Raw genomic sequence first — 26,580 nt, forward strand, 5'->3', positions numbered from 1 at the left:
GCAACCGAGGCATTGCAGAGAGGGATTTGGCCATATCTGCAGGCACTACAGAGATGCGGCCTCTCCGTGCCTCAGTTTCCCCTCTGCAGACAGCCAGTGCTCCAGACCTCCTGGGCTAAGGGTTTGGAGAATGACCCTGGGAAAACACTTGATCCCAATGGCTTTCCATATTGTTTTTAACAGCAGACCCTATACTAATACGCTGAAATAGCCTTCACACCAGGGCCGGTAGCTTGTCCCCCCGGTAGCGCAGGGCTGGGAGTCCCAGCCCGAGCGGGCCGCGCCGGGGCAGCCGGTTACCGAGGTTGTACCAGACGTCCATCTCCCCACTCAGGGTCCGGACCTCGATGATTGTCTGGCCCAAGAAGTCATCGGACTCCCTCTTGAAGCGCTGCTTGACGCGGGACTTGATGTCGTCATCTTCATCCCAGACGCGGACCTTGATGCGGTCGGAGGAGTTATGGCACTCGCTGGGGAAGCGAGAAGGGGCAAGCCCCGGGATGAGCGGGGAAACCTTTCCAGCCTCTCCATAGCCTCTGATTCCCTAAACAAGAGGGACCATCCCAGCACCAGGCAGGAACTGGGGAAGAGAGCGACTGTGGGGGCACCAACCCTCCCTGTTGGACTGCACCGTGCTCAGGCAGCCCCAACACCGTCTGGATCAGCCCCCATCACCGGGAGCCAAACCCTTCATGGCACAAAACCAGCACTCCCAGTGACCCCAGCAGCCCCCCTCCACCCTCAGCTGGGGCAGGATGAGGCTCCCCACCACCCCGCAGGGACGTGCTGACAGCCAGCACAGCCCAGCATGACCGTGAGTGCCCAGGAAGGGGGATGGAGGGGCCAGGGCTGAACTTACAAATGGAAATTCTCCTCCCAGACTGGATTGAGATTGCCGTAGATAGTTTTAGTCCTTTTTTTTGTCTTTCCAACCTGGACAGTGACATACGGGTCACTGGAACCCGTCTTATCCTTTGCTTGCAGGCCCTGGGCGCAAACGACTGCAGCACAGCACGGCACGGCACGGCACGGCACGGCACAGCACGCACGCCCAGCCACACGAGGCACGTGCGTGGCACACGCAGCGGAGAGAACAGACAGAGAGAGAGGAGTCAGTGCCACAGCCACACCGAGATCCCCGCGACAGGCACCTCGTGTCCCCCGGCAGAGCCCCAGGGGCCGAAGCCTCTTTGCAGGATGAGGGGCAGGAGCGGGGTTGGAGCACGCAGGATCCTTGTGGACGGGGACAGCCGTGTGGTCCCCCATGGCACATGGTGCCAGGCGCAACCGGTGCCTACCTGTGATGCTGATCTTGGCCGACCATTTGGAGGTGCCGTCCAGGACACTCTGCTTCACTGCCTTCATCTGCTGCGTGTGCGTGGTCTTGGTGACCCCAAACACCTCCTGGATCAGCTCAAATATCTCCGGCTTGTTGCGCTCCCGGATCTTCATGCGGTCCTTGAGCACCATGATGATATTCTGGGTCCGGTCCTCTGCGCCGTGCTTGGAGCTCTTCTCCGCCGCCCCTGGGAGAGGACAGCCATGGGTGACACGCGGGGGGCAGGCGGCATCCAGGAGAGAGCCGAGAGCCCCCCAAGCCCATCGTGCGTGAATGAATTCAAAGCTGGAGGGGTCTACGCCCTGCCCAGGACAGATCTGCCCTGCTCACCACCTCCCCCATGCACAAGGCAGGCGTCCAGCTCTCCCCGGGGCCGCTCCCTCCTCCATCTCCAAAGTGAGAAGGGATGAGGCTGCAGGCACCGGCTCCTTACTCTGCAGGCAGTCGGCATTGAGCAGGTCCTGGCACTTCTCGTGACACTTGACGCCACACTCGGCGCAGCGCATGCCCTGCCGGGCGATGCCCCAGAGCAGCCCCTCGCACTCGTAGCAGTAGGTGGGGGTGGTGGCCGTCCACACCTCAAAGTTGTGAGGCGTCGTGCAGGAGATGGGGTACACTAAGGCTTGCAGGGTCTTCTTGTAAACATGGTTTTTCTGTGCAAGGACAGAAGAGAGAGGGGGAGCAAAGCTCAGGTACCGTACAGCAGCTGAGTGCGGAGACCCCATCCACGGGTGCTGGGCCACATGAATGTCACCGCTGGGTGCGGACAAGCAGGGCAGAGGACAAACGCCACCATCCCCAGGTGCAGCCGTGAGCATCCCGGCTGCTTTGGCATCGCCGGAGGAGGATGCTGGTGTGGCACGGACCCCGCATCTCCGTTGCTGGCCGGGCTGGCTGGGGCTCAGCCTTCCCACCACGACCGCCCCGCGCCCCAGCCAACCCCAGCACGTACCAGCTCCTCATTGTTCAAGGTGCTCGAGGCCAGCGCGGACGTGATTCCCGCTTTCCTGGACTGGACCAGGGACTGTGGGAAAGAAACACAGTTCCCAGATCCGGCAGAGCATGGGGTGTCCCTCCCATCCCTCCCACACTCCTTTGGGGTCCCAGTGGCCGTAAAACACCCAGGACGGACCCCCACCCCAGACAGGGGTGGGTGCTGGCTGCATGGGCTGGCAGTGGGGACAGCCCAGCTCCCAGTGATGCCAGCGCTGCAAAGGGCTACCCTGCTGTGCAATGGGACTGGAACCAGTTCAGCAGCCTGCAGCATTCCCAGTTCAGCCCCAACAGGGCAGAGTCTCTCAACGTGTGTCTGAGACCCCGGGGAGACCGGGGTGGGGAGCACTTACCATTGCCTGCGGGCAGCCAGGGCCGGCGAGGGGGGAATAAAAGGCCATTAGTGTGAGCCACCTCACAGCAGAGCAAGTCTTGGCCCCTTCCCTGCCGGAACGACTGGGAATCGGGACAACACCAACCCCACACCCAGCGCCGGGCCGGTCCCTGGGGGGTTTCCCACCCAGGGAAACCAGCACTGGCTGCAGCCTGCCAAATTCCAGCAGGGAAAGGCAGTGGCACCGCCTGACCCCTGCACTTTGCCCACCCCATCACCACCCCACAACCCAACACCCCCACGCCCCAACACCGACACAGCACAGTGCAGAAGCATCAGCGGCTGCCCGAGCGGGCTGGGGGCGGAGGGCACTGGGGTTCGGGCAGCAAGGGGGGGCAGCGGGATGGGAGAGGGCAGGCGGGTTGGGGACACCCTGGGCAGGGCACAAAGTGGAGGCAGCGGGGTGTAAAGAGAGGGGGAAGGAGGCGAAGGGCACCTAATTCTGGGTGCAAAGGGTGTCTGGTTTCCAAAATTGCTGTCTCTTGTCACCGGGAGGGTGACAGCAGAGTGACCCTGTACATTACAGCCCAGGGGCTGGTTGGGACCCCAGCACGGGGACAGGGCTGTAGCGGCGCAGCGTGACAATGCCGGGGACAGGAGCATAGGGACTGTGCGGCTCAGAAGAGCCAGCACTACCCCTCCTCTGGTACACGGGTCCATCCGCCCGGCACCAGCGCGGTCCGAGCTGCGGGGAGCCTCTGGCAGGTGGGACGGGAAAGGAGCACCGGTAAAAAAATGGGAAACCAGACACAGCCCCGGGAAGCCTTGGGCTGATGCTCGGTGTGGGGACAGGGCCCTGGAGCTCTGTTAAAGAGAAGCACCCTCGGGTGGGGAGAGCCCCGCTGTGCTGTCCTCACAGCTCCCCACTGAGGGGGCCAGGACCAGGAGCCCCCCAAAACAGCCTGGGACCCCCCGCCCCCCGCCGGCAGGGCTAGAGGAGGCTGGGCAGGGCTGGCCAGCAGCACCCAAGGGTGCTCTCTCTTTAACCCCTCGGACTGCGCTCACCAGATCGCTGACTAGAGGGAGAGATTTGCGTCCAGGCTTAATGTCGGGCATGCTGTTAATGCAGCGTAGAAACCTTACTGCTGCCCCCCTGCCGCCAGGGACGGCCAAGCCAGGCCGGAGAAAAGAAAACAGAAAACACAAGCCATGTTAGAGGCGGCTGGGGAGCAGGGCACGGGCGCCCAGCAAACACCGGCCGGGGCGGGCGGGCGGCACAGTCCAGCGGGGCGCAGCGGGAGCGAAGCCAGCAGCTGTGTGGTGCAAGGCGTTAGGAGGAACCTCACCAAATCGCTAACTAAGGGGATGGGTTTTCGCTTGCGTATGTCCGGCATGCTGTCTATAATGATCAGCCCGCCACCAGGCCTGCAAGAGAGACAAGAGTCAGCGGGGAAGGGCAAACTGAGGCAGGGAGGAAGCCCCTGCTATTGCCCTACATTCGCTCGGGACTTGGCGGACAGGACCGCAGAGCAACCCCCGGGTGGCCTGGGACCCCCCCGTGGGACCCCCGGCCCCACCACCACCCTGGCCAGGGCAGGGATCACCAGCCTAAAAACTGCGGGGAAGGGGATTCTGGCAGAAAATTTCTTTTCTGCGCATGAAGATGTTTTGCTTCAGTGGCGTGACAGTGAAACGCAGGGGAAAAAAATAGCCCGTTCGGCTTAGTTAGCTTTGGCTTTGCAGCATGGAGCGGGAGAGCTGGGGTCTCCCGCTGGGACACAAAGGGGGGGCAGCGAGCGGTTCTGCTGCGAGGGAAATCGAGGCAGCACGACTCGGGCAGAAACGCTGTTTCGCAGCCTCCAGCCCTGTCTGCAAGAAAACCCTGGTGTGATCTGGTGGGTTCTCAAGGAAAACTGCCAGGTTCTGCCCGGGTCAGCGTCAGAGCCACCTGCAAGGGTGAGATGGGGGTGGGACCCACCGCCCGTCCGGGTGAGAGGTTCAGGGTTCCCCATGGCACCCCGTGAGCCCCAGATGGCAGAGGTGGGAGCTGCCACCCCAGCTCGGTCCCGTCCTCACCCACTCACCTCCTCGCTCTCCCCCTCGGCAGTGGCTCTCGGGGACACGGAGCAGTGGCATCTCTGCTGGCTCCTCCAAAAGCACCGAGCGAGCAGCATTCATCTGCCCACCCGCTTGCCCGCAGCTTGGCAACACTTCCCCACGCCAGCCCCCCGACAAGCACATCCTACCGAGGAGGGGAGAGCAGCCCGCGAGACCCCGGGGGGACAGAAAGTACCGGCTTTCCCACATACTCACCCGCCTTTGAACCACAGGGATTTAGCTTCTCCATCGCCTTCCCCGCGGGCCTGCAAGACACGGGACGGCCGTCACGGGCACAGCGCTGAGCCCCCGGCACGCGTGGCAGCCCTCCCTGGGGCTCGGCGCTGTTGGCAGCTGAGCACCCAGCCGGCATCCGCAGCACTGGGGAAGCATGTAAAGGGTTTACAGGGTGGGTGGAGAAAAGCGTGTTCCTAAAACAACAGGGCTCTTTCCAGCAAAGAGCTTGCACTGGGAATAAAATATCTTCAAGAGGCTGAGCTGGGCAAGCAGCGGGCAGGCTTCAGCAGAGGGGCTCAGGCTGGCAAAGCAGTGGGGATGGCTGCAAAAATTGAGGGGTTGGGGGACTGGAGAAGCATCGTTGGAAAGGCTCAGCGGGTCTGCACAGACCCACAGCCGGTTGGAGAGAAGTGCGGGGAAAAGCCAGAGCACACCAGGGCTGGGGTGTGTGCAGGGAGCGTCCCGCAGTGCCACCTCCCTTGCAGGGAGGGGATTATTTTGGAGGAGAAGGGAGGAAAGAGGCAATTATACCTCCCTCGTGGGGCAATCCCTGCACACACACACACAGAGGGAAGGCACACACATTGCTGGGTCATTCCCATTGGACATGCTTACCTGCAGGCAGGCTACACCCCTTCCCTGCAGGAAGGGGAGACGCGGGCGCAAGGGCCATGGTGGTGGACAACTGAAAAGAGAAGCGGTGGGGAGGGGGATCGAAGCCCCGGGGGGCGAATCCAGAGCCAAAACAAAAAGAAAAGATGGAGGATGGAGTCTAAAAACAGAACAAAAAATTGTCAACTCAATAGAGGGGAGAGGGCGGAGGGGTCGCACCAGCACACCGCATGCAGCACACACCGGGGAAAGGTCCTCAGCACTCCCTGCCCCTCGTGGGGTTCCCACTTGCCATGAACGGGGTTGTGGGGCCACCACTGGTGGGGCCCAGGTTCCCACTGCCCTCAGGGTGCGGGATGTCCGTGGGATCGGGGAGCGGACGTGGCTGGAAGATGCCCGGGCGCGGGAAGGGGCCGTGTCCCCAGCCCAGCACATGAGCGGCGCTGGGACCCAGTGGTGGGCGGCCGCGGGGTTGCTCACCTCCTGCAGCTGCATGCAGACCTTGTTGAAGGCTCTCAGCCAGTTGGCTTTGGCTCGTGCTTTGGGGTCCTGCACCTCCACCTCCGTCTGCTCCCTGCAAGCACACACACCTTGCTCGCCTCCCAGCACGGCACTGCGGAGGGGGGATTCAGCCCCCACCCCCCGAGCAGGACTGAGGCTGCAATTTAGGGATCCTGATGGGCCTTGAGCCAGTGTGGCCATGGAAAAAAACCCTCTTGCTATCAGGAGAGACACTAAAAAGGCAGCAAGTCCCACCGCAAAGGGCAGCACAGTCAAGGCAGAGCAAGGAGGAGAAGCCAGGGGTTCCCCCTCCCTTGGGAGTCTCTGCCCTGGGCACCCAAGCGACACGGAAGGATCCCTCCAGGAGCACAGGGTCGGGGGCTGCCAGGGACCCCAGCACGTGGATTAAACATCCTTCACCCCTCATCTCCCCAGCAGGCCGTCCTCTGGCCACCTCCCACCACCTCCTTAAGGGTTAAGAGATCCCAACACCCCAGTGGCTCCGAGCCCAGGGCGACCTGCCAGCCTGGACGTGCTGGTTGTTGTGGGTATTTTTTTCTCCTCTCTTGCAAAATTGAGACACGGAGGAAAAGAAAATAAATCTTCCAACCATCCCAGCCTCCTGGAGAGCCTGGTGTGCCGTGACACTGGAGATGGGTGCCCAGAACCAGGCTGGGACGAGGCCGTGGGGAGCTCAGGGGATGACCCTACCCAAACTGACCCTGTGGGGCCTTGCCTGTGCTAATATGTGGTCCCCAGCGCTAATCTGGGGTCCCCAGCGTTAACCTGTGATCCTCAGCACTAATCTGGGGTCCCCGGCACTAATCCATGGTCCCCAGTGCCCAGCGTGGGACCCCCAGGCCCCCTGCCCAGAGAACAAGCACTGGAGGCAGACATGAACTAAGGCCACCTTTGCCCAGACTCCAGCCAGCCCTTGGGCCTAAATATGTTTTTTTTAAAAAAAAACTCATTACACATTCTTTTAAATTAGTGATTCCCCAGCTCTGGTCTATAATTTAAACTAAATAAAAGACCGAAAAAGCCCATCACGCTTCTCCTCTGTGCAGAGCGAAAAATGGACATGTTCAATAATTAAAGGCAGAGACCAATATATGAATTATTCACATGCTGTACCAGGGACCTGGCCACCAAATAATTCATCTGTACAGCAAAGGAGGCCACAGATGAGCTTTTACCAGTGGCCTAGGGAGAGGATTGACTCCTGTGAAGGAAATCTGCTCCTCTGACCGTACCAAGCTGCGGGGAACCCTCTCCATCCAGGGAGCCAACAGCTTGAGCCAGAGGAGAGGAATCGCAGGCCCCCGCTTCCCCCATCCCCAGGTTTGTCCCAGGTTAAAAACCTGCAGCCCCAGTAGCCCTGGCAGGATCCTGACCCCCTTGAACTCTGCTCCTGCTTAGCGTGGCACTGGTGCCTGGGCCAGGGCAGCGTGCCCGAGGGGGCTGACCCTCGCCTGGGGGGCACAAGGTGGGCTTCCCCCACCTCAAGGCCTCAGGCACCTGGAAAAGCCCCAGACACCACAGAAAGTCCCTGGCGCTGCCCCTTGGCACCAGCAGCACCAGCACCAGCCCCGGGCCACCTCCAGAGCATCCTCGGTGTCACCAGGCACAAGGATGCTACAGGTCAACATCTCCCTCCTACCTCTCAGCCGGTTCTGGGGGCTCGGGCTCAGGGGCTGCCTCTTGCAGGGGAGCTTCGTCCGCTCCCCGCTGGGCCTGGAGGGCCTCTGGGGTTTCCTGGGGGGCAGAGGCGTCCTTCTCCTCCTCTTTCCTCTCCTCCTTCCTCTCCTGCTGCTGCGGCTTCAGCTGTGGGACCAGCTGGGGTTGCTGCAGTTGCTGCTGCTGCTGGGGGACCTGTTGCTGCTGCTGCCCGGAGGGTTTCTGTGGTGGGGGGTAGGCATCGTGCTCGGCGGCTTCATAGGTGCCCTGCTGCCGCAGGTCCTCCTCCTCCTCCTCCTCCTTGGGGTAGCCTTCCTCGTTCTCGCTGTAGTCCTCATTGAACTCTTCCTCCTCCTCCTCCTCCAGATAGAGGTCATCATCCTCCTCCTCCCAGCGGGGCGAGTCCTTGCGGTAGCTGACGGAGCTGTGGCAGGAGTGGTAGGAGTCGCCGTCCCGTTCATCCAGCTCCGAGTCCCGCAGGCTCTCGTTCTCGAAGTCCTCGCTCAGCTGGGAGCTGCCCTGGCTCAGCTCGGCCGAGGAGGCATAGCGGCTGCTCCCTGTGGGGCTGCGGGGCAGAGGGCAGACAAGGACAGGGCTCCCGTGGGTCCATGCCGCAGCCTGGCCTGCCCCGTGCCACCCCAGCCGGACCCCGGGGTCCCTGCGCCGCGGGCGGGAGGGTCTGCAGCTCCCACCGGGGCACAGCCCTGTGCGAGCGCCGGGCTCCTCATCCTGAGAGTCGAAGGCACAGACCCAGGAGACGCCGTGGGCTAGCACTAGCCCCCCAGGCTGGGGCACTCGCAGGTGTCTGACCTTCCTGCCTGTGCCTGGGCTGAGCGTGGGGACGTGGGGGACAGTGTCTGTCCCCTTGGCTCCCCCCTGCCAGGGCTGGGGGCCAAGCGCAGCCAGGCAGCACCCCCAGCCAGATCCTGCCTCCTGCTTCTGCCAGACACCCCCCGTCCTGCCCCCAGCCCGCAGATCCATCACCCCCCCTCTGCCCTGACATCCCAGCGCTCCCTGTAGACCTCCCGGGCACCCGTTCTCCAAGGTCACCCCCTCAGCCTCATCGCTCCCCTTAACCACATCATCCCTACCCAGGGGTCCCCGCTCCACTCTTCCTGCCAGGCCAGACCCCTTCCCCCCACCCCATCTGCCCCGTTGGCCCCCGGCCCTTCCAGCATCCCCCTCTCACAGCCGCCTGCACCTGGGGGAGCACCAGCGCAGAGGGGGTCCCTGCACCCCAGGAGGCCGCCGGGGACGGGGTGGCTGCGGGGCTCCGTGGGGAGAGGCTCACATAAGCAAACATGCAGACAGGACAGGGACATGCCTAGGAAGAGGCCGACACCACGTCTCCAGCACCGGCAGCCAGGGCTCAGGGGTGGGGAAGGGGGCAAGGGGACGGGATGGGCAGAGCCCCAGGCCCAGAGTGGCTGGGCCAGGCAGTGGGGAGGCAGGGGACATCGCAGGGAGGAGGGTGCTGGGGGATGCCCAGGCTGGTCCCAGCAGAGGGGTGCTGGCATCATCCAGGTACCTTGGGAAGGGGGACTTGGGGCACAGGGGTGCAGGAGACATGGCTCATGCCTGGAAACCCCTCACCTCCCCGGCCTGATCCTGGCCAGAGCTGGGAGAGGGGCCCTTGGCACATCGTGAGGGTCCCAAAGCACCGCGCGAGGCTTCTGCCCAGCCTGGTGCTCCCTGGGAGGTGACCAGAAACGGAGGGTGGCATTTGAGTCCCCGAGGCCCCAGCTCCCAGACCCGCTGGCACGGCAGGGAACAGGCAGCAGCGCTGCCAGCCGGTCGCTGTGCTGGTGAGCGGGACCAGGGTGCTGGGGCATCGCCCCCATGAACTGGGGCGCAGCAGCAAAAAGGGGATGCCACGGGGCCAAGAGACGCCTGGAGCATCCCAACGCTGCTCCTCTGCAAGGCGGACCAGGGCGGGGAGAGGGGCACTCCGCGGCGGCACGAGGCCGCCCTTGCCGGGACTGGTGTTGGCCTCACCACGGCTGCAAGGACCGACCACAGCACTCTGCGACGGCACACGGCACGCGACGAGGTAGCGACCCACCTATCCGATAGGTCTAGGGACCGCCTGCTCTCAAGGGAAGGCTGGCGGCTGGTCCGCCTGCTCGACTCGGAAGCGGACTCAGCGTCGCTGCGTCCGTTTGCGGCAGAGTCTACGCTACCATAGCGTCTGCCGGGGAGGAGAGGAAGATGATCAGCGAGGTTCCGGGCGCCGCGCCGCTGCCACCCGCCATGCCCCGGCATCCCCTGCCACCATGGGGATGCTGGCAGGGAGGCTCCGTCCTGGTGGACGGGGCTGGCACCTTGGGCTGGATGCTGGCGAGGAACTGGGCCGTGCTGTGATCACGGGGACAAAGCGCCGGGCAGGCATCCCTGCCTGCGGCTCTGCCTACAGCCACGTCTGTGTCCCCAGCCAGGCCACACCCCACCAGCTCGGCTCCCAGCAAGGACAGACAGGGCTTGGGGGTCCCAGCGAGGACAGAGGAGGACGGTGACCCAAAGAGCCTGAAAACCTTCCAGTGAGAAGGAAAGGCTTGGGGCCGGCACCATCCCCCTCTCCCTCGCCTCAGCATCCTTCCCTCCGTCACCCACCGCCCTGGGAGCGCCGTCCCTGGCGTCACCCCGGGGACACGCCGGCCTCTGCCACCTGCGGGGGGGGGACTGAGAGAGCAGGTCCCGGGGGGGGAGCTGGCTGTGTCGATGCTACCTGATGGGACGCTGGTCTGAGTAGTCCATCTCATAGCTCTGCATGGAGTCAGTGTAGGAGTCACGGGAACTCTGCTGCTGGTGCCTCATGGGATACTGGTGGACAGAGGCGTTGGGCTGGGAGGTGGTGTAGTACGGCGGTGGGATGCTGTTGCTGGTCTCGCTGCGGTAATCACTGTCCCGGTCATCCACTGTGCTGTCGGGGTCATCGTCTGCAAGGGGCCACAGTGAGTGGGACAGGGAACGGCCCCATGGCTGTTGTGGCCAGGGATGCCCCAAATCTGCCCCGTGCCCGGCACAGCCCCGCTACTGCCACCACCGTGTCCCCACCGCTGTGGGACCGTGCTGGGGAGACAGAGCCAGGTAGGGGCGAGGGGCAAGCTGCATGTGTTCCCCTCTGCAGACAGGGGTTTTGGGGGACGAGGGGAGGGCGGAGGGGGGAAATGTGATATACAGAAGGGGGGAGGAGGAGGACAGGGTGCGGGGACCCTCCCTCTGCCCCACCGACGTCCTGCCACAGCAGCAAAGCCCGAGCTGCTCATTGCTACCAGGGCACCCCGAGGGCACAGAGCCTCACGGTGCCAGGCTGCGGGGACAGCCCTGCCCAGGACAGGGCGCTCGGTGCCTCCGTCCTCACCCAGCACAGAGCCACAGAGCGAGGCCACAGGCTGGACCGGAGCTGCAGGTCCCCTGAGCCCCAGGGCTGAGCCCCCTGAGCATGGCAAAGGGGGATGCGCTGGGGACCGCCAGGCTGGGAGGAGAGGAGGGGACGGGATACTTACTCTGCTGTTCTCCCCAGCCAAAATAATTCCAGTTGCCTACAGAAAAAAGGGGCAGAGACAATAAGGATGGAGGCAGCTCTGGGACAGCAGCAGGAGCTGGCTGGGAGGAACCAGCATCTCCCAGGCATGGTGGCACCAAGCTGGGCTGGGGACAGTGCCCCGAGATGGGTTGGGGACAGCACCCAGGATGGGGCACATGGGCACTGAGCCATGCTGGGGACAGGGACTGGGGCTGGGCAATGCAGTACCGAGATGGGACGGGCATGGGGCCTAGGGATGGGCATGGTGGCACTGAAGTGCCCTGGGGACAGTGCCCGGGCCTGGGCATGGTGACACCGAGCCAGGCTGGGGACAGTGCTATGGCTAGGCACGGTGGCACTGAACTGCACAGAGGACAGGGCCTGGGGCCGGGCACAGAGGCACTAAGCTGTGCTTGGGACAGTGCCAGGCTGCACGTGGCCCTGGTGTGATTACAGAAGGGGAAACTGAGGCACGGGCTGGGACAAACCGAGCTGCCACCCCAAATCCCCCAGACACCTCTGCCAGTGCCCCCACCGAGCAGCCCCCTCACCAGCCTTGCTGCCCCTCGCCCAGGCTCCCCGGGGATCGTCCTTACCAGCCCCATTGCCATGCCCACCCTATGGCTCAGCCCCACGGGGGGGCTCACACACTGTGGGGCCGGGAGCCAGCAAGGAAACACCGGCAGACACGGGAGGGAGGATGGGAATGGGAACAGGGACGGGGACAAGGTGTGGGGTGACATTGAGCCCCACTTGGGTTGGGGTCCAGCACCCCAAGGCAGGCATGGACCCCGCTCCTGTGCATCCCCGCTGCAGGGAGCTGGGGGAATGGGGCGGGGGGGGGTCCCGCAGTGGGGCAGGTACAGGGCAGTACTTACAGCACTGGGAGCTGTGAACGGGCAGAGGCTTTTCCTGCTCCTCCTGGAAGGCATACTGGGGAGAGACGGGACAGTCAGGGCTGCCTGCTCGCAGCACTGCTGCTCCCTGCCCAGCCCTCGCCCCGGGCCTGGCTCTGCGCTGACTTACATCGTCCTGGTCCCGCATGGCATTGAGCTGCTCCAGCTTCTTAGCCCAATACCTGGCCTCCTCCTCGGGGATATCTGTGAGGGCAAAGATCCCGATTGGGGCACAGCTCCCCCCCCCCCCTCCAAACAGCCCCCCAGTTTTTGGGGCTACAGGAGCAGACCCCCAGCCCCAACCCCAAGCCCCATGAGCATCCCTGGGGCTGGGGGCAAGGAAGGATGCACCCCAGTCCTGGGGTGCCGGGGGACAGTACCCACCCAGCGGCAGCTCGAAGCGGGTGTCCAGGAGGATACGGTGGAAAGTGGGGTCCTTGGTGCCCGAAATCTCGTTGTCGGTCATGATGACCTGGGAGTCGAGCGTGAGCCATTCCCCAGGGCCCTCCTGCAGGGCAGAAATGGGGGTGAGGAGAGCTGCCAGGGACCCCCTTCCCCAGCCCCACAACCCCAGGCACGCAGGGTCCAGCCCCAAGCAGGGTCCTCTCCAAACAGGGATGGAGAAGGCTCTCCCCTCCCGAAGGACAGCCAGGGGGGTGGCTCATGTCCCTTAGGGTCTGCCATGGGGATGGATGTGCCTGGCTCCCTACCTCGTTGGACTGCCGGATGGTCCGGAGGGGGATCCACACCGTCCCCACCATGGTGTCCCAGATGAGCCCCTTGTTCCACACCTCCACTGTCAGGCCCAGGTCGAGCCGGTTGATCTCGCTGGGGAGGGGGGAGAGGCATCAGGTCACCCACCCACCCCCCCCCAGCAGCCCCCCGGGGCCACCCCAGCCTCTGCCCGTCCCCTTGGCCCCTGGACTCAGCTGAGCCCCCCAGGGCTGGGCTCAGGGGGAGGATGGGCAGGGGGGGACCTCCCCCTGATGTGGGGGGGTAGGGGGGAGCAGCAGGGGTGGGGGACCCCGGGGCGGCCCCTGGACACTCACAACATGAAGTCCTGCTCCCAGGAGGGCAGGTTGCCCCGCACCGCGATGGTTGTGCTCTTGACATTTTGCACCTTCAGCGTCACGTAGGTGTTAAACTTCTCTGTGGGAACAAGCGGAGGGTGAAGTGGTCCCCAGTACCCCCCCACCCCAGCCATGCCCCCACCCCAAACACACCCCCCACTGCCACCCTCCCGTGGGGTCCCCCCACACTGCCCTCAGCACCCCAGCCCCAGTCAGCCAGGCAGGATGGATCCCACCGCTGCCAGTGGTGGCTTGGCTGCGAGCCCCGCCGTCCTGTCCAGGGCACCCCCGTCTCTGTGTCTGCTCCCCCCCACTGGCCCAATGATGCCTCCAGAGCTGAGGCCGAGCCTGGGGTCCCCTCGCCACCCCCAGACCTTCCTCTGATCCTGCCACATCCAACCAGCCCCAGAGCCGAGCCCCTTGCCCCGGCCCCCCCAGGTGGGCAGGCAGGTGGGGGGCCGCTTACCTTGGGGCCCGTCGAACTTGGCCTTTTTAACTGCAGGGACAGAGAGGGAGGGAAGAGATTCAGCCTGAGAGCCCCGTGCCAGGGTGCTGGGGACCCCCACCGGGGTGCCAAGGTGTGGGAGGACCCCAGGCCTGGCCGTCACCCCCCCCTCCCCCAAAGCTGCAAGGTGGGGGAAGGCGGTGGGATCCCTCCTGCTGGTGTAAATCAGGAGTCCCCAGTGCCAGGCACGAGGGAAGGGGATCAGGCAGGGGCTGGAGGCAGGCACCGGCAGGGAGCAAAGCCCCCCCCCCAAACCTGCCACTTTGGACAACTTGAAACATCTCATTGCAACCCCAAATGACCCACCTCCATCTGTTGGGGGGTGTTTAACCCCCCTCGCCCCCCCGCTTCTTAGTTCAGACCCGTTTGGGGAAACAGATGATGTTACCAAACATATCCTGGGGGGAAAGGGGGGATTTGGGGGAGCCTTCCCCCAGCCCCGGTCCCCACCGTGGGGCGCAGGCCCAGCAGCGCCAGGGTTAAGGCTCTCACCGTCTCCCAAACCGCTGACCCAGATTTTGTACAGGGAACCCAGGGGAGGCCGTAGCCCTCCCGCACCCCACGGCAGCCCCAGGGGTGCTGGAGATGCTCCCCCCACTCTGCTGCAGCAGGGAGCCCCAAACCAGCCCCCGCTGCACCCCAGCCCTGTCCCCCTCCCAGGGGCACCGAGGGGCTGGGTCCCATCCTGCCCACTGGGGACCCCTCCCAACCGGCTGATCGCAGGCAGGGGCGAGGGGTCGCATCTGGGTCGGATCCTGCTCAGCACCACGGGAACAAACGCCCCCGATTCTGGCTGATCCCCCCCCCAGTTTACACCAGTGCTGCGAGCGGGAGGCGCAGGGGTGGTTGGTACCCAGGTTCTGCCCGCGATGGGGAGGCAGAGAGGCAGCTGGGCAGAGCCAGGCACCAGCGCTGCCGCTGCCAGGGGCGGCGGGGCCGAGGGGTGTCCTTGGGGCTTACGGGAGGGGACCAGGCAGGGCAGGAATGACACAGCACCCGGAGAACGGTTAAATGACGCGGGTGCCAGCGGGTGGAAGACCAACGTGACCAAGGAGGGATGAAAATAGCCCTGGCGATATCAAAGGTAATTTGATTTCAGAGACGTGCCACTCGCCAGCCACTTATCGCCCGCCGCCAGCGCCGGAGGGGCCACAGGGGCTGCCGCCAGCTCCACGTGCCCGGCGGGGTTTGGAGGAGGCAACGCAGCACGAGCGGCCCCCGCCTGGGCCCAGCGTACCTCTGGGGAAACTGAGGCAGGGGGGGAATCATTGGTTCAGCCTCGGCACACCCCTCGGAAAATAATTGCGGATCCATCGGCTCAGCCGCCTGCCCCGTGCCGCTGAGAGGGTCACGCGTTGGGCGCCTCTTTGCGGCGACTTTGCCCGAAGGAAGGTCGCCAGGCACGTCACTGGCAGCCATGTTTCCGGGGAATCACAGGACTCCAGGAGCTGCGGCTTCACTCAGGGATTTGGGGGGGGGGGGGGGGGTCACGTGCGAGGGGTTGGTTCGAGGCCAGGCACGAGGCTCTGGGATCCCAAAGATCCCCTCACCGGGTTGGGAGCCCAGGGGACTGCATGGGGATGGCCAGCATCACTGTGTATAATATTATATTATATTTTATATGTATTATATTATAAACAATGTATTATTTTATACATTTTATATAATATATTATTATAATACAGTATTTGGTACCAGAACCTGCCCGTGCCGTGCTCAGAGCTGCACAGGGACCCCCAGCGTGGGAGCTCGCCCTCGCCCTGGACCCAGACGCACCCGCCGGGGCCGACCGCTCTCCCCCAGCCGCTGCCTCCGAAACGGGAGAGCAGAGGAAGGAAAAGCTCCAAAAATACCCGAGCTGACAGGAACAAACAATTACCCAGGGAACACGTGGCTCTCCTGGCTGTCGTCTACTGCCGGGGAGAAGCCCTGCTGCCACCATCTGCGGCTGCCGGCCCCGAGCGAGCTGTGCCGCCCTCCCGCCCACCAACGGGGCCCCAAAGCTGGCGCAGGGGTGCTGGGTCGCAGGGTGCCACCCTTGGGCTGAAGTCAACCTGAGCGCCCAGAGAAGGAGCTGGGGACAGCGGGACCCCCGTGGGAGCTGGGTACCCCCCGACAGGCTGGGAGACCCAAGGTGCTCCCCAGGCCGGGGTGGTCGGCGTCCGCGGGGGGGGCGTGGGCCAGTTGGGGAAACTGAGGCAGGAGGCAGCTGGCAGGGATGGGACTGGCAACGGCGTAAAAACCAGGCTGGGCTGTGGGCATCCAGCAACAGGCCTGTCTGTCTGTCCATCCCTCTGTCCATCCGTCCATCCCTCTGTCCATCCATCCATTCACCTGTCCGGCCATCCACCCATTTCTCTGTCCGTCCATCCTTTGACCATCCATCCACTCACCTGTCTCTCTATCCACCCCCTCCCTCTGTCCGTCCATCCATCCATCCCTCCTTCCATCCATCCTTCCATCCATCTGTCTGTCCAACCTTCCGTCCATCCATCCTTCCATCTGTCCATCCACCCCTCTGTCCCTCCATCCACCCACCCCTACCTGCTCACGTCTCCCCACCCCTCCATCCATCCATCCATCCATCCGTATGTCCATCCATCCATCCATCCATCCGTATGTCCATCCATCCATCCATCCACCTGTCCGTCCATCCATCCACCTGTCCATCCATCCATCCACCTGTCCATCCATCCATCCATCCATCCATCCGTCCATCCACCCCTCTGTCCCTCCATCCACCCCCCCCACCTGCTCACGTCTCCCCACCCCTCCATCCATCTGTCCAGCCGTCTCTCCATCTGTCCCTCCGGATGCCCGTCCACCCGCCCGTCCATCTGTCTGTCTGCCTCACACCACTTCAGACACCCCCCTCCCAGCCACGCGCCCCTGTCCCCGCTCACCCCGCACCTCCCAGGGCCACCTCAGCGCCCGTCACCCAGGAGCATCCCCCCCAGGGGCTGCGGGTGGCCGCGGGAGGGGCAGATGGAGGCTGGGGGAGGCCCTGGGGGTGGCACCTCCACCCCTGGGACCCCAAAAATAGGGTGACAAAAATAGCTGCCCCCCGCGAGCGGTGACGGGGCGGAGGGGGAAGCCCAAAGCCGCCGGGAGCTGTTTCTCACCCTCCGCCCCCAGCTTCGCTGAGGGTGTCACCGCGTGTGACAGTCCCTTACATGGGAGTAGAGACGCGGCCCTCCCCCCGCCAGAGGGGGGGACCCCAAATCTGGGGCTGGCGGGGAGGGGGACACGCGGGGGCACCGCCGGCTTTGGCCCGGCTCCCTGCCAGCCATGGTGGCACTGCCACGGGAGAGGGGGCTGGGACGGCACCTAAGGGACAAGGACACGGCGGGGGGTGGCAGGGGGGACAGCCCCCCATCCCGCTCAGCTCAGGCATGGGGGGGGGGGAAGCCCCCTTTTTCTTCCTGATTTCCCCCGGGCGCGGGAACCCCAGACGCCCCCCGTGCCCCACCTTGTCCCTTGTCCCTCTGCCACCGCCCTCCCGCCACCCCCGGGACCCCCAGGTGCCACCCCCTCCCCATCGGGGCGCCGCAGGGCCTGGGGAGGGGGAAAGGACCCCCCCAAGACTTCCCCCCCCCCCCCCAGACTGAGCGCCAGCGAGGCCGAGCCCGCGGATCCACCTGTGCACCGAGCTGGGCAGGTCTCAGCGTGCTGGGGTGCGGGGATCCCCTACCTGCGCACCCCCTGCCCCAGTTCCTCCCAGTACGGGGTGACCAGCGCCCCTAACTGGGTCCCAGCACCAGACCCCCGCGCTCCTGCCCTGACCCCCACCCCCCCCAGCAACCCCCCCAGTATCCCCGTGCCCGAGGTGGGGCAACGCCTGCCGGGGCGGGGGGTGCTGGGGGGGGGTCATTGGGGGGGGTATTTAGGGGGTTTTGGGGGGTGGGGAAGGATAGGGGGATTTGGGGGTGTTCGGGGGGTGGGAATGTGGAGGTGCTTGGGGATGGATGATGCTGGGGGGGTCGGGGTCCTTGGGGGGGTGGGAATCGGGGGCGGGGGGGCGGGGGGGGCGTGTTGAGAGTGGGGGGCGTTTGGGGAAGGCGGGGGGCTGTGTCTGCGGGGTGGGGGCGGGGGTGGGGGGAGGGGGGGGCTGCGTTTGAGGGGGGTGGGGAGAGATGCGGGGGGGAGGGGGAAGAAGGGGGCTCCGGGGGGAGGGGGAAGGCGGGGAGGGAGAGACGGGAAGCGGGGGGGGGGGGAACACGACCCTCGGCGGGTGGGGTGCGCCCACCCCCCACCCCCCGCCCCCTTTCCTCCCTTCCCCACCCCCACTCCCGGCTCCGGCGCCGCGCGCGCGCCCCCGCCGGTTCATTCATAAATCCACGCTCCGCTTTTTTGTGAATGGAGCCGTTCTCACGACCCCCCCCCACCCCCCCCCCGACAGCACCGGGCGCCCCGGTGCCCACCGCAGGGGGGAGGGGGAGGGGCTCGCTGCCCCGGTACCGGTACCCGCCCCCACCCGCGGCGGGCAACGGGGCTCCCGGTGCTGCCCCCCCCCCCCTCCCCGCCTGGCCTCCCCTCCTCCCCCGCTACCTCCGACGCAGAGCAGCGACATGGTCCCGGTGGCGGCGCCGGTGCCGTTCGCTTCTTCCTCTTCTTCTTCTTCCTCCTCCTCCTCCTCCTCCTCCTCCGCCGCCGCCGCCGCCGCCGCCGCTCCCGCCGCCGCCCCGGTTGGTTAACGGGCGGCCATCTTGCTTCAGCACCGGGGACAGCTCCTGACGTCAGCCCCGCCGCCCCCGCCTTAAAGGAGCCGCCCCCCCCCCCCCCCCCCCCCCCCCCGCCACCGCACCCAGGGGTGGGGAGGGCGAGCCGGGTTTTTTGGGGGGGAAAAAGCCCTGTTCTGGGCAGCCCCTGGGGGCGGGGTGGGCCGTGCTGTGCTTGTTCAGATAAGGGTCTAAGCAGGTGGGGGGAAATTGTCGTCGTCCCCCCCCCCAGGAGGGTCCCCTCTCTCCTCTCCGCCTCCAAATGTCACATCCCAAAATGATGCTCAAATCTGGGCACAGGGATCCTGGCTCAGGGGCCTGGAGAAGCTGCCGTGGTCCCAGGGAGGGAGCAGCACCCCGGCTCCAGGTGCTGACCCTCACGGGAAGGGTCCCGCGTGGGGGTCAAAGCAGAGCCCCCGCCTCCATCAGCTGGGGACGGGAGCCAGGGTTTCATCCTGCGCCTGCCCCCGTCTGCCTCCCTTCTTGTCGTGGAGCCAGGCGATGGACTCCCTCTTCCATCCTACCGCTCCCCACGCCTCTGTCGCGTCAGCAAGGGTGGCACCATGCCGCTCCCATGGGATCGTCCTGCAGGGACCAGCAGCAGGTGGGGTCAGGGACGCCAGGGGACAAAAAGATGCCAAGGGAAACTGAGGCACAGGGCAGCGAGGGAGCACGTGCAGGGCCCTGTGGGACCCGAGTGGCCTGGTCTGATCTCGTGCGCTGGCCCCTGGTCACTAACGCGGGGTCCCAGCAGGGCAGCAGGGCCTGACCCACCCCCCCAAGAAGTAGTTGTGGGCCTGGAGTGGCTCGGCCCACTGCCAGCGGGGGACTGGAGTCACTGGTAGCGCCCTCCCTCCCCTCCAGGGATGGGGCCCCAGGCGTGGGCGGGGGGGTGATGGGGGGACACCCCGGGAGGTGATGCGGGGGGCTGCAGAGGTAGGCAGAGCCCTGCCCGCCAGGGAAACCGAGGCACGGAGAGCTGGGCTTTGCACCGATGGATCCATGGTGAGGCAGAGGAGACGGGATCGGCCTGGGCAATGCGGGGATGCCGAGGCAGTCCTGCCCCAGGACCCCCTGGCCGGACCAGCGGGCTCAGCCCCATCCCCTTCCCCGCCACCCCCGCTCCCCCGGCACCCTGCTTCCCGGCAGCTCTGCCCCAGGGACGGCGGAGCCGGCCCACGCCGGGGCGGGTGCCAACGCCTGGCATGGCAGCCGGCACTGCTGCTGCTCCCCTCGGCGGGGCTCACCCCTCTTCTGCCTCCCGTTGGCACATAAAGAGCCCTTCCAAACTCCCATAAAGTCGGGGTGATGCCCGTGACGATGGATCGAGCTCTGCTAAAGCGGGCTGGCTGCACGGTACCCCCTCAGCCCTGGCAGCACCCCGTTTCCCACAGTGCCCTCCCCCATGCCCACCACCCTGGCAGGGCTGCAGCAGGAGGTGCAGAGCCCCCCCCCCCAGATCCTGCCAGGGCCCTTCCCCACAGCCAGGGACGTGCCAGGCCCTTTCCAACTCCACCAAGGTCTCTCCAGCCCCCGATGGATTTTTGGGTGCTGCCTTGTGGCATCTCCTCCCTGCCTCCGCCAGCGTTGCAGCCCCGGGGCAGCAAAGCCCTGCTTCGAGCGGGACGCGGCTCCTCCGCTCACCGTCGGCGCATCGCCTGCGTGTACCGACACGCGTGTGTGCCACACCACGCAAACGCACGCAAACACACACGCGTGCTTGTGCACAGATTGGTGCACGCACGCAGACACAGGCATGCACGCGTTATCGCACGCATGCAGGCGCACGCTGCTTTAAACCCCTCCTTTTCGAGGCGAGCAGCAATTCTTAATCCGGAAGATTTTCCTCGACCAGTGCCATTCCTCTGCCCCCACCTCCACCCGGGGGCCTGCACCCACTGCTGCCCGATGCCACCCTCCAGCACCCTCGCCCCAAAGCATCTCCGTTCCAGCCCTGGCGCCCGACGCTGAGCTGCTCCCGTGGCTCACCGCTGGGTTTATTTTCTGCCCCAAGCCCCAGTTTGGATGAAAACAAGTCTCATCGGAAAGGGAAATGTTCATGAAAAACTCCTGAGTTCTTTCCCAAAAAAAAAGCCTGGCTTTTGATCAAAAATAAGGATTAAAAAATTGTATTCAGAAAAGAAAATCAGAAAATAGTCTCCAGGCCTTGAAATTAATTATTTCCAGGAGCTGAATTCCTGCAACCTGCCTCTCGCGCTGTTTCCCTCCCTACACAGCCACTGCCCCCATCCCCAAATCATTCGGCGCTGGGCCGCAGCCGTGCCCAAGCCCCGCGGTGCAGGCAGACCCCGGCCGGCGGGATGCTCCTATCCCCAAAAGCTTCTTGTCTAAAGATGTCATCAAATCCCCAGCTCAGCATAAAACCGGCTTCTCCTGTGACTCCTGGGCCAAAAAACCCCAAACCTCCTCCATCCTCCCACCCTCCCAGCAAAGCCCTGGGTCTCACCTCCCTGTCAGCAGCGTCACCGCTGGGTCACCGGGCCGCAGGGGTGCCCCGGGCAGCTGCTGCACCTCCGGGCAGAGCCGCGGAGAGGAGCCTGGAGGAGCCCAGCGCGTTGGCTGGGCAATTAGGCAGGGCTGGAAACCCAGCGGGCAGGAGGCAGGAGGGCGGGCAGGGGGCAAGGGGGAGGGCAGGGCACCCAGCAGGGACTGGGGTCTGTCCCGGTGGGCAGCGCCAGGAGGGAGCCAGCTGCAGCCGAGGGTAACGAAGCCATAGCCAGCGGGTCAGCCACACGCAGAGGAGGTGATCAGCCCCAAACCCGGAGTCAAACTGTCATTACCTGAAGGACGGATACTAAACCCATCTAAATTGATGGTGACATGGACAACTGACAGCCCTGAGAGCTCGCTGGAGATCGGGGTTCCCTGCAGCAGAGTGCAAAGTCCAGGACAACTCATCCCTGGGTGGGGAGCAGGGGACAGGCTCGGGGGAAGGGGGCAGGCACGACCCCGGCCGGGAGCCTTTGGGGATCGCTGCACCGCACGTGGCACCAGTGGGGCCGGAGGGACGTCACCCCGCAGGAGCCTCCAGCATCCTCGGGGCTGGGACCCAGCCAGGGCACCAGGGCCGGGGGTCCCCGGCCGGGACCCATGATTGCTCTTCTCCCGTGGCCAGATCCTGCCACTGCACTGAGCAGAGATCAGCCCCCCAGCCCTGCCGGTCCCCAGCCCCCCAGTCCCTCCGGGGAGACTCCCACCCCCCGCTTCGTCCCTGAGCTTCTACAGAGGTGAGAGCCAGAGGGGAGCACCCCCCCCCGGCTGAGCACGCTGTGCTCGGTGCACGTGTGTTGAGGGGACGCAGGCAGCATGGGTGTCCATCAGCCAGGCAGGGACGTGTCTGTCTGTCTGTCTGTCTGGTTTCATGGGGGCTTGTGCTACCTGCAGCAACCTCTTCCCTGGGAAGACAAAGCCAAAGCAACCCCCAAAGTCTCGGATGTCCCGCTCATCCCTTTGCCTTCCCACCCCTCGGGGTCCCTCCGTCCCCCGCCGTGGGTGCTGTCCCGCAGGCGTGCCCGGCCGGCCGCTGGCACAGCCGGGGCAGTGCAGTGACCACCCACGAGCCCAACCGAGAGCGGCCGACCCGCCTCCCTCGCGGACAGCCGCGAAAGCTCCCGGCCAAAGATTATTCCTCGCCTCCATCCAGCTGCTTTTCCCCAGGCTTGGGGGCTGCTCCGGGTGCTTTTTGGGGGAAAAGGGGTCTGCGATGGCACTGAGAGCGCGGCTTCACGCCGGGTGCCTCCTGGAGTAGCCGGGTGAGGATGGAGGCGCCAGGGATGGCGGAGGCACCGGCGGCCGAGGGCTCGGTGAAGTGGCAGCTGTGCTACGACGTGAGGGCGAAGACGTGGTGGATGGTGAGTAGGGGCGGCCGGGTTGGGGAATCGGGGTCGAGGCTGGATTTCGGAGGGAGGAGGCCAATCGCGGGGCAAAGGGCCGAGGACAGGGGGGTTATGCCGCAGCCTTGGCTGGGACCGAGGGGGAGGAGGGTTGGGGCGCAATCTGCTCGCCGATGCTCGTTTGGTCGGGGGGTGTTTCCCTGCATGGGGGGTTTGGCTTTCTATTTCTTCCTGCTGATCTTGGCCTTGCCCCAGGTCCCGGCCAGGCGTGGGGCCGCGCTGGGTTCTCCTTGCCCCCGCTCACCCCAGGTGCTTCGCTCCCGTGAATGTTTTTTGGAGAAAACCTTGCTGCCAGCAGGGAAGAGCGTCTCCATGCTTGGCCGTGAAGGTCTCTGCTGGCACGTGAGCCTTACACAACCTCTGCCAGCCCCTGTCCTTGGGACGGCGCCCGTGACCCGACCTGGCTGGCTGTGCATCCCCCAGCACCCGCCCTGGCTCAGGGCAGGGGCTGGGGATCTCCTTAAGCCGGACTTAAGGCAGGTTTGGGCACAGCCAGGGGCTGGTTTGGGGAAGCAGAGGAATCCCTCCACAGTTTTGCAGCAAAATGTTGAGCCAGGGGCTGTGGGTCCCCAGGGAGCAGCCAAGGTTTTCGCCCAGGTGTTTGCAGCAGCCCCCAAGCACCCGTTTCCCTTTGCGACGGACCCTACAGCTCTCCCGGGCTGGTACATGGGATTTCTGGGAAGCAGATGGGCTGAGCGGGCTCCTGCCGGGAAGCACAAGCCGTTGCCACTGCGGCAGCTCGGGTTTGCGAGGGAAACCCGAAAGCCCCAGCCGTGAGCAGCACAGGGCGCTCCGGCAGGGATAAACCCCGGGGACACTCGGGTGTCCCCGTCCCTGTGCAGGGATGGCACCCGGCATCGTGCCAGCTCCACCGGGGCTCGGGCACGGAGGGCAGGGGCAGAGCGGGAGGCCAGATCCTGCCCTACGCAGCCCTGCCGTAGGCAGCTGCAGTTTCCAGGGCAAGAGGCTGGGCCGGTATCAAAGGGCTGTAGGTGGAGGGCACCGGCTTTTTGCCCCCCCCGGCAGCCCCCTGCGCCGCGGCGGGAACGCGGTGCCCCTTTGCTCGGGAGCACCCACGCTGCCCCGGCGGCCCCGCGGCCCTGCCTGCCGCCGCGAACAGAGCCAGTGCTTCAGAGCGAGAAAATTGGGCCTTTGAGGCAGCCCCCGCTGCGGCCACCGGCGTGGGGGAGCGGGGTCGCGCCGGGACACGGGGGCGGCGGGCGAGGCTCGGCGGGACGGAAGAGGGGCTGGCGGGAGCCCAGGGGCTCTGGGGGGGGTGGCGGGGTGGCCCCGCTGCTGGGTGCCCCGTGGTGCACCCACGTGTGCCGGCTCTCGCACGGGCAGGCGGTGCCGGTCGCAGGGTTGGGGTGGGGAGGTGAGCAAACACAAATGGGACCCTAAATCCCAAATAAGACTGGTCCTCTCAGCTCCCTCAGCCCACGTTTCCCGCCAAGGCGACAAGCACATCAGCCCCCTGCTTTTAACCCCCCAAAATATTTTGGGAATCCACCTTCTGCGCCCGCCCCCCTGGCAGATGCTGGCATCCCCCAGGACTCTCTGTCCTCATCCTGGCAGCAGCAGCACTCGGAAAAAACACTGTTTTGCTGAATCAGGGCTGAGTGGAGATGCTTTCACCGGGGATGAAAGATGTGGGATGCTGCAGCCTCTCCCTGGCTCCCGTTCAGGGATCTCTGGCTGGGAAAATGCCCTGGAAAAGGCTGGAGCATCCCGGGAGCCGGTCCATGGTCAACACACAGTCCCAGGCCCGATTCTGCCCCACGGCCGCTCGCCGCTGCGCCCGTCCTGCCCGGCTGGGTGGCCCCAGCCCGTTGCCAGCCCCCTGAGCCAGGCGGGTCGTCTCCCTGCCACCCTGCGCCCCGCTTTGTCGCATTTTGCGTTCCCCCGTATAAACCAGCAGCAAAGGTTGGAGCTGATGCAGCGGGACGCAGCCAGCACCCAGGCTTTGCATCAGCCCCTCCCAGCACGCACCCATCAGCCGGTGAAGGGCGCGTGATGGATTGACCAACGGAGAAAAAAAATTAATCAGGCTGGAGGTAGCTATGAATTACGTGGCTAAAAATACCTCTGCAGCGTCTCCTGCCGAGACGTCCCCGAGCAAAGCACCAAGGAGCCCGAATCTCTGCTGACACCCCATCGATCACCCCCGCTCTTCGCGGGGCTGGAGCGAGCATCTGCACACGAGTGTTTCATGGGCTCGGCTGACTTCGGCACAGCCGATTTACTGCCGAGCCCCGGCAGGGATGCGGCGGGCCGATCAGTCAATGCTAGCGCACAAGTCCCTGAGTCAGCAGGTACGGAGCGCAGGGTGAGGCCATCCATCTCGGGAAAGCTCGGCTGCCTGGGGAGAAAGGGAGGAAGCCTACTCGCCAGCAGCGTGTGTAAAAAGGCTCCACTGGGGACTGCGGCGGTGGTTTGCAGACCGGGCCTTCGCCACTACGGTGGCGGCGAGATGCCTGGCACTGCCCGGGGCTGATGCAGCCACCCCTGGCACCGGTCCCTGGCGGCGCGTTGGGCACCAGCCCTTCCAGCGACAAAATGCACCGGGATGGTCACCGGTGGGTGAAACCGGGACCCCACACCCTTCCCGCCACAGCCTGCGCCTGGGGAGACGGGGGGCGGCCGGGGCAGGAGGTGAAGGGGTGGCCGGCGTCGCAGCACCCAGCGTCGCCCAACCCTTCCCTGGCGGCGTGGTTCCACAGGGTTTGTACAAGAAAAGGCTTTTTTCCCCCAGCTCCCAGGGTGCTGCTGCTGCTCTGGGTCCCCCCGGAGCCAAGGGCCCCCCAGCCTCGGGGTCCCGAAGAAGGGGGTCTGCGCCCACCAGCACCTCCCCGAAGAGAGGCCCGAGGGGCCGGGGTTACCCCAGCCCGCAGGTGGCTTCCCCGCGGCACCCGGAGCCGGGGCACTGCTCGCCCCGCGGTGGCCAGAGGCCCCCGGCGATGGGCTCCCTGCCGTCCCCGCGGGCCGGGGCTCGCCCGTGGGCCAGCGCTAGATGGCAGCAGAAGAGCGCGCACGGCCACGGCCACGGCCGCGCTCGGCCCCGGCCCCGGGCGGCAGCGGAGCTGGGTCCCGCGGGACTCCGGGCGCGCGGGGGCCGCGGCGGGGACAGCGCGGGCTGAGCCGGGGCCCCCCGGGGCTGCAGAGGCTGGGGGGGGGGGCGAGGGGAGGGGGGTGGTCAAGGTTTGGGGGCGACCGTGGGCCCCCCCGGGGCTGCAGAGGCTCGGGGGGGGCCGAGGGGAGGGGGGGTGGTCAAGGTTTGAGGGCGACCGTGGGCCCCCCCCGGGGCTGCAGAGGCTGGGGGGGGGGCGAGGGGCGGGGGGGGTGGTCAAGGTTTGGGGGCGACCGTGGGCCCCCCCGGGGCTGCAGAGGCTGGGGGGGCCGAGGGGCGGGGGGGGTGGTCAAGGTTTGGGGGCGACCGTGGGCCCCCCCGGGGCTGCAGAGGCTGGGGGGGGGCCGAGGGGCGGGGGGGGTGGTCAAGGTTTGGGGGCGACCGTGGGCCCGAGGGCGGGGTGCGGGGGGCCGTGGGGACCCCGGTCTGCTGGCAGCCAGCGTGGCCTGGCACGCTGTCACCTCCCCCCTTGGGTGCCACGGTGTTGGGGGGTGACCCCCCCCACCCCAACACGCGCGTGCTGTACGCCACGCGCAGAAGCACACGCGTGTGCTGGCATGCTCCCACCCACGCAACCACATGTGCAAATCCATATGTGTGCACGCACACGTGCACGCTCCCATGCATGCGCACGCCCCCCCATGCACGCGCACACCCGCGCGTGCGCACCTGCAAGCACACGTGTGAGCACATGGAGGCACGCGCATGCTTGCAAGCGTGCACACACATGCATATGCATGCGCGCGTATGCACACCCATGCACATATGTACACGAACACGCGTGCATGGGCACGGCCACACACAAATGCACACACACACGCTCACAATCCTTTGCACACATGTACCGACGTGTTCAGGCACGCCCAGGCACCCTGCACCCACCCGCATGCCCTCCCGTGCGCATACGCACTCGTGCACAGTTGCAGCAGCGCATGCATGCTCACACCCATGCAGGTGCTTACACACGTGCACATACACACTCATGCACGGTTGCAGCGGTGCATGCATGCTCACACCCATGCAGGTGCTTACAC

At 65.6% G+C, this 26,580-nt stretch overlaps 1 protein-coding gene across 1 annotated transcript in view; it reads right to left on the bottom strand.

Moving 5' to 3' along the window:
* UNC13A (unc-13 homolog A) overlaps nt 1–18,488 on the bottom strand; it is a 37,108-nt gene extending 18,620 nt beyond the window's left edge. Inside the window, exons 1-19 of the mRNA XM_087769367.1 lie at nt 18,336–18,488; nt 13,749–13,778; nt 13,262–13,361; nt 12,923–13,040; nt 12,597–12,720; nt 12,343–12,416; nt 12,195–12,249; nt 11,297–11,332; nt 10,516–10,726; nt 7,774–8,355; nt 6,093–6,186; nt 4,980–5,029; nt 4,013–4,091; nt 2,686–2,691; nt 2,292–2,363; nt 1,773–1,992; nt 1,299–1,526; nt 860–1,001; nt 301–470 (exon numbers count right to left, since the gene is read on the bottom strand). Coding sequence (XP_087625493.1) covers nt 301–470; nt 860–1,001; nt 1,299–1,526; nt 1,773–1,992; nt 2,292–2,363; nt 2,686–2,691; nt 4,013–4,091; nt 4,980–5,029; nt 6,093–6,186; nt 7,774–8,355; nt 10,516–10,726; nt 11,297–11,332; nt 12,195–12,249; nt 12,343–12,416; nt 12,597–12,720; nt 12,923–13,040; nt 13,262–13,361; nt 13,749–13,778; nt 18,336–18,357 — 2,413 coding nt within the window. The 5' untranslated portion in view covers nt 18,358–18,488. The remainder of the gene's footprint in view (nt 1–300; nt 471–859; nt 1,002–1,298; nt 1,527–1,772; nt 1,993–2,291; nt 2,364–2,685; nt 2,692–4,012; nt 4,092–4,979; nt 5,030–6,092; nt 6,187–7,773; nt 8,356–10,515; nt 10,727–11,296; nt 11,333–12,194; nt 12,250–12,342; nt 12,417–12,596; nt 12,721–12,922; nt 13,041–13,261; nt 13,362–13,748; nt 13,779–18,335) is intronic.
* Between the last annotated feature and the right edge of the window lie 8,092 nt (nt 18,489–26,580).

This window comes from Nipponia nippon, unplaced genomic scaffold, assembly GCF_047370975.1.
Source record: "Nipponia nippon isolate SJK-2023a ecotype South Korea unplaced genomic scaffold, ASM4737097v1 scaffold_31, whole genome shotgun sequence".
In the NCBI taxonomy this organism is placed as follows: domain Eukaryota; kingdom Metazoa; phylum Chordata; class Aves; order Pelecaniformes; family Threskiornithidae; genus Nipponia; species Nipponia nippon.